Here is an 11,002-nt window from a genome sequence, read left to right on the forward strand (position 1 = left end):
AGAGAGAGAGAGAGACTATGTCATTCCATCTCATCAAGAGAGAGACTATGTCATTCCATCTCATCAAGAGAGAGAGAGAGAGAGAGAGAGACTATGTCATTCCATCTCATCAAGAGAGAGAGAGAGACCATGTCATTCCATCTCATCAAGAGAGAGAGAGAGAGAGAGAGACTATGTCATTCCATCTCATCAAGAGAGAGAGAGAGAGAGAGAGAGAGAGAGACTATGTCATTCCATCTCATCAAGAGAGAGAGAGAGAGAGAGAGACTATGTCATTCCATCTCATCAAGAGAGAGAGAGAGAGAGACTATGTCATTCCATCTCATCAAGAGAGAGAGAGAGAGAGACTATGTCATTCCATCTCATCAAGAGAGAGAGAGAGAGAGAGACTATGTCATTCCATCTCATCAAGAGAGAGAGAGAGAGAGAGAGAGAGAGAGACTATGTCATTCCATCTCATCAAGAAAGAGAGAGAGAGAGAGAGAGAGACTATGTCATTCCATCTCATCAAGAGAGAGAGAGAGAGAGAGAGAGAGAGAGACTATGTCATTCCATCTCATCAAGAGAGAGAGAGAGAGAGAGAGAGACTACGTCATTCCATCTCATCAAGAGAGAGAGAGAGAGAGAGACTATGTCATTCCATCTCATCAAGAGAGAGAGAGAGAGAGAGAGAGACTATGTCATTCCATCTCATCAAGAGAGAGAGAGAGAGAGAGAGAGAGACTATGTCATTCCATCTCATCAAGAGAGAGAGAGAGAGAGAGACTATGTCATTCCATCTCATCAAGAGAGAGAGAGAGAGAGAGAGAGACTATGTCATTCCATCTCATCAAGAGAGAGAGACTATGTCATTCCATCTCATCAAGAGAGAGAGAGAGAGAGAGACTATGTCATTCCATCTCATCAAGAGAGAGAGAGAGAGAGAGAGAGAGACTATGTCATTCCATCTCATCAAGAGAGAGAGAGAGAGAGAGACTATGTCATTCCATCTCATCAAGAGAGAGAGAGAGAGAGAGAGACTATGTCATTCCATCTCATCAAGCCACGGCAGACCAAACACAAACGCATTAACCATCGGAGTGCCGTCCCGTCCGGAGCACTTTTCTTGATTGTTTTCTCAGACGACGGAACAGAACAAGCCACAGATCTCTGTACTGTACATACTGGGGGTTGTTTTAGGGGGCTGTTGGTCTGTCTCAATAATGCAGTTTTTGTTTTTGTGGGAGCCTGATGAATACCTGTGATTCCTAAAACTAAATTCCGTGTCTCCAAGCAGTGAGCACCCTCACAGGTCATAGTGAGCGTCCGCCATGCGGTCTGGAGCAGGTTTTGGTCCTGGATGGAACCTTGTGTTTCTCCAACGCGTCCGTCATGCGGTCTGGAGCAACGGAAGCTCTGGAAATAATCCAGAGGATGAGGCGGAAATGTGCTCGCCTTTGACAGACGATCAAAATTCTTTCCTAATATTACCTCGAAATCAAAATAATCAAAGCCTACTATATGACTTGCTGCTTATCAGAAATGGGAATTAAAAAAAAAAAAATGTTATTATTTTTCGTGAAAGCAAAAAGGACCAGACGAAGGCTTCCTTCCTCTGCGTTCGGGAGGCGTATAGTTCCAGATTCTACACAGTGTAGCGTTCAGTTGTCTAGGCGAGGCGGGACAACGCAGCGAACGGCAGGGACCGCCTCCGGTTTTTAAAGAGTCCGTCGGTCAACGTTGAAGATTTTCACGGAGTGGTCAGCGCCAGCGCTCGCCAACTGGACCCACCACTTCTCCTCCTCCTCCTCCTCACTAGCGTTCTCTCCTCCGTCTCCGTTGGTCTCCAGGTGGGTCGCTCCTCCCTCTCCCCTGCCCCGGGGGAGGAGGAGGAGGCGTCCTGTGCCCGCTCGGCCCCCTCTGGGCCTCCAGCGGAGCCTCTTGACGGTCAGGGTGTGGCTTTGTCTGCGAGTTCGGTGAAGGAGAAACAACGGAGTATGTCACGGCATCCCTACTTTGGCGGCCATGCAAAGCCAATCTACATGAAAGTATCCTCACAATGTCTATAGCCTGAAAGAGCCCTATGCATTTCGAATTTAAATTATTTTTATACCGCGATTTTGTAACCCGTTTTTTCACCCAGTGTGTCAATGACCACCAAATTTCGGTGGTCAAATGCGCTCAATGTTAAAGCCCAGCTGCACGGGGGTTTCCTCGTCATGAATCCACCGGTCCGACGCCTGCAGTCCTTCCTCTTACCACTAGGGCCGAGCACCTCGACGTTGGAGAGCCTCACTGGGGCCTTGGGGGGGGGGAACGTGAGACATTTCCTGGTCTAGGAGTGGGAGTGAACTACAGTGCAGAGGGGCGTCGCTCTCAATATAGTGACGTCAGTTTCTTCCCCTGTTTTCCACCGAGGGGCGGAGGGAGTGGATTCGCAACTATATGCCTCCTCCACCTCCCCTCGCCAGTAGAATGCAGCAGAGAACAACTATATGCCTCCTCCACCTCCCCTCGCCAGTAGAATGCAGCAGAGAACAACTATATGCCTCCTCCACCTCCCCTCGCCAGTAGAATGCAGCGGAGAACACTGACGTCACCACATCCCTCTCCACAAGGTTCACTCCCACCCCTCTCCACAAGGTTCACTCCCACTCCTATGCCACTTCTCCTGCTTGGCTCGCCCAGGCTTGAAAACAAAACGCATGCCGTTTTTCCCGAGGTTACACAATGTCCATCTCTGAAAATTGACTTATAATTACATGCAAAGCATGCACACTCACGTGCACACAAACACACACACACGCAGGCGCACACAGACACAGACCCTCCACACACATGGAGAAGCTCTAATCTAGGACCTGTTGAGTTAGATTGCCTCAGGCTCAGTCATAACCAGACCAGACTTACTGCAGTCTGAGTCTAGCACACAGACAGCATCTACTGAAATGTGTGTGTGTGTGTGTGTGTGTGTGTGTGTGTGTGTGTGTGTGTGTGTGTGTGTGTGTGTGTGTGTGTGTGTGTGTGTGTGTGTGTGCATTCGTTTTAATAGTTCATAGTTCATAGTTTTAAACTATGAACTAAAAATGTTCGACTACTTTTCTCCACTGACAAAAACGAAATAAAAACAAAGTTATGATGACTAAAACTATAAGACTAAATATATAGGCAATGTCATCAACAAATACAAACAAACTAAAACTAACTAACTAGTAGTGGAGAAGAGATCCTGTACAACTAAAAGACAAACTAAAACTAACTAACTAGTAGTGGAGAAGAGATCCTGTACAACTAAAAGACAAACTAAAACTAACTAACTAGTAGTGGAGAAGAGATCCTGTACAACTAAAAGACAAACTAAAACTAACTAACTAGTAGTGGAGAAGAGATCCTGTACAACTAAAAGACAAACTAAAACTAACTAACTAGTAGTGGAGAAGAGATCCTGTACAACTAAAAGACAAACTAAAACTAACTAACTAGTAGTGGAGAAGAGATCCTGTACAACTAAAAGACAAACTAAAACTAACTAACTAGTAGTGGAGAAGAGATCCTGTACAACTAAAAGTAATTTTATGTTTGGTTGCACTCGGGTGTTGTGTTGCGTTCTGAACATAGCAGATCTACAAGCTCACACCGCGTCGTAGATCGGCTACAAGCTCATTGTCAGCATGCAAACACGTGTAGAATTAGCCTTCACGATGTGTGTGTGTGTGTGTGTGTGTGTGTGTGTGTGCAAGTTAAGGATACTCTGGGTCTGTCTCTCCACATAGACTCCAGTCCAGTGCTCCGGCGGGCTCCAGGTCCGGGTTCCACTTGTACAGAACAATTCTGCCGCACTCCAAGCCCACTGCCAGCAGGTAGCTGCACACAGGCGCGCACACACAATAAACACACACAATTTTAAATGTTGTTAAAAAAATACATATTTAGCCCCATGCTAAAATCGCTAAAACGAAAGAAAGCAGCAAATTAAAAACAAAAACACTCATCTTTTACTTCCTCTAATAACAACCTAAAAAATATGAACCTTGGTTGAAAAAAAACTAAAGTCTAAGCTTTAAGTTTTAAACTGGGTGAAAGTAGTTGTATTAATCGTGATGCTAGAGCCTATTAATTCATATTGCTTGGGGGGGAAGGAAACCCCCTCAAAGGTTCCCTGGGGGTTTCCAGACCCCATTTGGAGAACCAGTAGTCAGATCTCTACCACGGCAGCCCACCCACCCACTCTGGAAAGAATTCCAGGCCGACTTGAAAGCTCCGTAGCTTCTCATATCATTAGATGTCAGCGATACGGTATCGTCTCATTTCGGATAGAAACCTCATTACGTCCAAAAAGCTGTAGCAGATCTACGATGGTCTACACAATTAGAGAAAGTAATATGATTGTTATTTTGATCAACATTGGCCGGTTATCTCTCCTAATATGTTACATTGTTACAGCATCATCAACACAGCATGGAATTGTGGACCAAAATATTATCCAACGATAACAAAATATTCTCAGTTTTGGCTTCAAGTTTAACCCATTCTGAACGGGAACCCATTTTGGTGTTAGCGTCATGTTATGCTTTAGCTATTGAAAAATAGCAGATCTACAAGCTCATAGCGCGCCACCGAGTGGCGCGCTACGAGCTTGTAGGTCTGCTATTTTTGAAAAATCAAAGAACGACTGACATTTTTAGAATCTGATCTCAGGTCAGAATGGGTTAATCAGACCAGTGTGTGTCCAGTGGAAACCTCGTATGAATCTGATCTCAGGTCAGAATGGGTTAAGTATCATCAAATGGTGGTCCTGTGGCTACAATACTTAACGAATAATGGACGTCGATATGAAAAGGGTTGAAAGCCAATGCTGTAGTCAGTGTGTTCAAGTAAGCGCTAATTTACGACAAAAACACACAAAGGTTGAACCCATTCAGTCCTAAATGGGTTAAACGTGGAGATAAGCGGTTTCCCGCCTGACATCGGCGATATGTAAAACAGGCCAAGATGCTGGCTGTTGATTGGTGCGTCGCCCACTGTGGGACTCATTTCCATTTGTATTGATAGTAGAGCAGCAGCGGCGAAGCCAATTAACACGAGATAAAACTTTAATTAGTCTCCGGGGAGGGGGGGGGGGGGATTGACCGCTTGTATGAAACCGCCATCAGACTTTAACTGGCACGGTGCACGTGGGGGGAGGGGAGGGGAGGGAAGGGGGGGGGTGAATTGACCGCTTGCATGAAACAGGTGCACGACGTGTCACAACGTTGGCAATGATCTGATGGAACGGAATCAATACTGATTAGACCCTCCGTGGTTTTAGCGATCAGGGATTGCCACACAACTAATCAATTAAAGGAAAAAACAACATGTCGTCTCTCTGTTGTGTGGAAACTGATCATGTACAAAACAGTTACTTTTCAGGATTAAAAAAAAAGTTAAAAACAAACAAAAAAAAACCCAGCTAAAGTAGCTGATCGGCAAGCTCAAAACGTCTCGAACTTGTGGCTCTGCTACTGTTTGTGTGTGTGTGTGTGTGTGTGTGTGTGTGTGTGTGTGTGTGTGTGTGTGTGTGTGTGTGTGTGTGTGTGTGTGTGTGTGTGTGTGTGTGCGTGCGCGTGTTCACCTGTGATCGGAGCACAGCGTGGGGCAGAAGGCTACGGCCGTAGCCGAGTCGCCGACATCCAGGATGGAGGAACAAGGACGGATCTCTGCAGGCGTGACGACCGCGTCCCCAATGGCCCCCACTGACCTGCACGGGCCCCACACAATGACCTGCGCACACACACACACACACACACGCACACGCACACACACACACACAGACACACACATACCAAGGTTAGAATAGTTTGGGATTTTTCATTATAGTTTAGTTTTAGTTAGATTTGACATCTTTTTTTGTCAGGTGAAACGTGACTAATGAAAGCTCATGAAATGTAAGCGACCTAGCTGGGACCTGGTACGTACACGCACGCACGCACGCTAGCTCAAGACATACTTCTACACTCTTGCTTTCACTTGAGCTTAAAAAGTAGGGATGCACCAATATGGAAATTCTACGGATACCGATGTAAACAACATAGCTGTCTGTCTCTAAACCATACAACATAGCTGTCTGTCTCTAAACCATACAACATAGCTGTCTGTCTCTAAACCATACAACATAGCTGTCTGTCTCTAAGCCATACAACATAGCTGTCTGTCTCTAAGCCATAAAACATAGCTGTCTGTCTCTAAACCATACAACATAGCTGTCTGTCTCTAAACCATACAACATAGCTGTCTGTCTCTAAACCATACAACATAGCTGTCTGTCTCTAAACCATACAACAGAGCTGGTCTCACCATCGTCTTGCACACCTTCCCTTTCATTCTTGCAGATACTTTACTTTCAAGGCACGTTAACATACTCAGTAAAAAAGGCAAACAGAAACTTCTTCAGCAGCATTGATTTAAAAGAACCGAGAGTTCTTCTGGGAGTTTGTTCCAGATGTGAACCGCATGTTTAGCTTTGAGTCTGGGTTCAGAAAGCAGAGCTCGTCCCAGAGGACTTGACAGAGTCTGGATGCTTCATCCCGTTAGCAGAAGGTCAGAGATGTTGTTTTGACCCTAAGCCAACATTCAGCGCTCTACAAACCACCTGACATATGCTGCAATCAATTGACTTTGACAAACAGGAAGATACAGATCTGAGAACTGCAGTGATATGACGATCGACTTTCTTCGCCTTTTAGTAAAGGCGGCGGCAACCTTCTGAACGAACTGATCGATTTTTCTTTCTTTTTTATAGACGCCATTACACTAGTCAGGGCTACACTGAAGATAAACACATGGATTCGCCGTTAAGGTGACTGACTTTATAATTGTCTTAATGTGGATGTTGAAATTCAGCCCATGACTACACCAAGATCTCTGGCTTAGATTGGTTTGTTTTTTGTCTGTTTTGTTTTCTCTGAAAATTGAGGCTGAGCACCGTCTCCCTTTTAATCGTTCTTCCTTGGCTCCAGAAAAACAATGACTTTGTTTTCGTGAAGTGAATAATATTCTGGCACATCCGGTGCTTGATTCAGGGCTTGGCCTCATTGGACCATAGTCCCCTGCTAATGAGGCTATGTAAATTTGAGCGCCCCGTCTGCATAATTATGGTAATATCGTTTTTTGATATCTTCCATAATCTGATCCAGTGGGAGCATGTTGTACTGGAGATGTTGAAAGAACAGGCGAACAATGGGGCCTAGGGGCTCTCTCTCTGCTCTCTCTGTCTGTCTCTCTCTCTCTCTCGGTCTGCCTCTCTCTGTGTCTGTCTGTCTGTCGGTCTGTCAGTCTGTCTCTCTCTCTGTGTCGGTCTGTCTCTGTCTCTCTCTCTTTCTGTCTCTCTCTCTCTGTGTCTGTCTGTCTGTCGGTCTGTCTCTTTCTCTCTCTGTGTCGGTCTGTCTCTGTCTCTCTCTCTCTCTCTTTCTGTCTCTCTCTCTCTGTGTCTGTCGGTCAGTCTGTCTCTCTCTCTTTCTGTCTCTCTCTGTGTCGGTCTCTCTCTCTCTGTCTCTCTCTCTTTCTGTCTCTCTCTCTGTGTCAGTCTGTCTCTCTCTCTCTCTCTCTGTCTGTCTGTCTGTCTGTCTGTCTGTCTGTCTGTCTGTCTGTCGGTCTGTCTCTCTCTGTGTCTGTCGGCCTGTCTGTCTCTCTTTCTGTCTCTCTCTCTCTGTGTCTGTCGGTCTGTCTCTTTCTCTCTTTCTGTGTCTGTCTGTCAGTCTGTCTCTCTCTCTTTCTGTCTCTCTGTGTCTCTCTCTCTCTGCGTGTCATGTGACATGTCTTCTCAGATGCGTATAGGCCAGTGATGTAATTTGGAAAGTATGGAAAGTACATTTACTCAAGTACATGCACTCAAGTACAATTCTGAGGCATTTGTTTTACTTTCCTGGAGAAACGCAGCACTGTGGAAGACCGACCGTTTGCACATGTCACGTCCTGTGAAGGTTTTACTTGTATTCTTTTACCTTCTTATCTCGACTGGACGTAACGAAGAACCTGCTGTCGGGGCTCCAGTCGCAGGCCCAGATGATGCGGCTGTGCACCGCCGTGTCCTTGGCGGTGTGAGCGTGCAGCGAGAAGTGGGGCTCTGCGGAGGCGGAGAGAAAAACAAAAACAAATGGCGTTACCGTCGGTATCAACAATGCAATTTAGACTCCGTTTACAAGTCCATGACGTCACCGTTCAAGATACAGACAAGACATAAACACAATACATTACAAAAAGATACATTACAGGACAAAAATCACAGAAGCAGACAGGAACAAGAACACTAGAACATGTCCTCTTGGTTTACCGATTTTGGTTTAAAAGCAGAACAGACTGGTGTGCAAAATAGTTCTTCAGCCTGTTTTTATAAATCATATACGGTTTTTTTGGAAACCAGTTTTAAAACCACAGTTTAGCATAGAAATAAGCACACACAGTGCATACAATGATGATCTTAGGACACATACAGTACTGTACAATGTTTCTCAACGTGGGCTATGGGGCCCCCTGGGAAGGCCGCCAATGTGATTATCAGTCCAACAAAAGAAAATATAATAAAAGTTCAAAACCTTTCAATGCAAGCACTTTCAGGGCATTTTAATCGAATCAACAATAGATCAAGGTCCGGTGTCACAACGGAAAGTAATAGTTGGAGGTTTGAAAGGAGAGAGAGAGAGAGAGAGAGAGAGAGAGAGAGAGAGAGAGAGAGAGAGAGATAGAGAGCACCAGGGAAGAAAAGATGGAGGTTTTGTTAGTACTAGTAGTGCTTGATGCAGAGGGATGCACACGCAGATCCGACACACCACCATAGGTCTGACTTGTGGAAACAACGGTCGGACATTTGTGGTGGAACATGCGCTGCTCCCGTGCTTGCGGTTATGGTTAGGTTAGCGTTTGAGGTATAGGTTGGTTATGGTTAGGTTAGCGTTTGAGGTATAGGTTGGTTATGGTTAGGTTAGGGTTTGAGGTATAGGTTGGTTATGGTTAGGTTAGGGTTTGAGGTATAGGTTGGTTATGGTTAGGTTAGCGTTTGAGGTATAGGTTGGTTATGGTTAGGGTTTGAGGTATAGGTTGGTTATGGTTAGCGTTTGAGGTATAGGTTGGTTATGGTTACGGTTTGAGGTATAGGTTGGTTATGGTTAGGTTAGGGTTTGAGGTATAGGTTGGTTATGGTTAGGGTTTGAGGTATAGGTTGGTTATGGTTAGGTTAGGGTTTGAGGTACAGGTTGGTTATGGTTAGGTTAGGGTTTGAGGTACAGGTTGGTTATGGTTAGGGTTTGAGGTATAGGTTGGTTATGGTTAGGTTAGGGTTTGAGGTATAGGTTGGTTATAGTTAGGTTAGGGTTTGAGGTATAGGTTGGTTATGGTTAGGGTTTGAGGTATAGGTTGGTTATGGTTAGGTTAGGGTTTGAGGTATAGGTTGGTTATGGTTAGGTTAGGGTTTGAGGTATAGGTTGGTTATGGTTAGGTTAGGGTTTGAGGTACAGGTTGGTTATGGTTAGGGTTTGAGGTATAGGTTGGTTATGGTTAGGTTAGGGTTTGAGGTATAGGTTGGTTATGGTTAGGTTAGGGTTTGAGGTACAGGTTGGTTATGGTTAGGGTTTGAGGTATAGGTTGGTTATGGTTAGGTTAGGGTTTGAGGTACAGGTTGGTTATGGTTAGGGTTTGAGGTATAGGTTGGTTATGGTTAGGGTTTGAGGTACAGGTTGGTTATGGTTAGGGTTTGAGGTATAGGTTGGTTATGGTTAGGGTTTGAGGTATAGGTTGGTTATGGTTAGGGTTTGAGGTATAGGTTGGTTATGGTTAGGTTAGGGTTTGAGGTATAGGTTGGTTACGGTTAGGTTAGGGTTTGAGGTATAGGTTGGTTATGGTTAGGGTTTGAGGTATAGGTTGGTTATGGTTAGGGTTTGAGGTATAGGTTGGTTACGGTTAGGTTAGGGTTTGAGGTATAGGTTGGTTATGGTTAGGTTAGGGTTTTAGGTATAGGTTGGTTATGGTTAGGTTAGGGTTTGAGGTATAGGTTGGTTATGGTTAGGTTAGGGTTTTAGGTATAGGTTGTCGATCTGTCAGACCAATAGTATGTCGGAACTAAAGCCTGTACCCGATGCAGGAAGCTAGTGGGTTACGGGAGGTGGGTGGAATGGAGGGCAGACAGAAGAGAGGGAGGGAAGGAGGAGGAGGAGGAGGAAGAGAGGGAGGAAAGGAGGAGGAGGAGGAAGAGAGGGAGGAAAGGAGGAGGAGGAGGAAGAGAGGGAGGAAAGGAGGAGGAAGAGAGGGAGGAAAGGAGGAGGAGGAGGAAGAGAGGGAGGAAAGGAGGAGGAGGAGGAAGAGAGGGAGGAAAGGAGGAGGAGGAGGAAGAGAGGGAGGAAAGGAGGAGGAAGAGAGGGAGGAAAGGAGGAGGAGGAGGAGGAAGAGAGGGAGGAAAGGAGGAGGAGGAGGAGGAAGAGAGGGAGGAAAGGAGGAGGAGGAAGAGAGGGAGGAAAGGAGGAGGAGGAGGAGGAAGAGAGGGAGGAAAGGAGGAGGAGGAGGAAGAGAGGGAGGAAAGGAGGAGGAGGAGGAAGAGAGGGAGGAAAGGAGGAGGAGGAGGAAGAGAGGGAGGAAAGGAGGAGGAGGAGGAAGAGAGGGAGGAAAGGAGGAGGAGGAGGAAGAGAGGGAGGAAAGGAGGAGGAAGAGAGGGAGGAAAGGAGGAGGAGGAGAGGGAGGGAAGGAGGAAGAGGAGAGGGAGGGAAGGAGGAGGAAGAGAGGGAGGGAGGGAGGAGGAAGAGAGGGTGAAATGGAGGAGGATTAAAAATAAAGACACAGAGAAGACACAGAGCAGGGCAGAGTGGAACTGTTTGATCAGCCCTGGCATCATTTAACCTTCCCTCGTCTGGCCGGACACAAGGAACGCGCAGGTGAGAGCTGTGTGATTGGTGTACATAACGTGTGTGTGTGTGTGTGTGTGTGTGTGTGTGTGTGTGTGTGTGTGCACAAGCGAGAGAGATAGATAATGTGTGTGTGTTTTTATTTGTGTGCGCGAGCG

At 46.0% G+C, this 11,002-nt stretch overlaps 1 protein-coding gene across 1 annotated transcript; it reads right to left on the reverse strand.

The window, feature by feature from the left end:
• Positions 1 to 1,018: 1,018 nt before the first annotated feature.
• Positions 1,019 to 8,080, reverse strand: LOC308312307 (elongator complex protein 2-like; the record flags this gene model as incomplete). The annotated part of the gene is made up of 4 exons (XM_080794670.1): positions 1,019 to 1,944; positions 3,730 to 3,843; positions 5,591 to 5,739; positions 7,959 to 8,080. Coding segments are annotated over 4 exons (632 nt in total), but the record flags the coding sequence as incomplete, so codon positions are not given.
• Between the last annotated feature and the right edge of the window lie 2,922 nt (positions 8,081 to 11,002).

Source organism: Protomyctophum bolini (assembly GCF_963924005.1).
Source record: "Protomyctophum bolini genome assembly, contig: SCAFFOLD_242, whole genome shotgun sequence".
Classification (NCBI taxonomy): Eukaryota; Metazoa; Chordata; class Actinopteri; order Myctophiformes; family Myctophidae; genus Protomyctophum; species Protomyctophum bolini.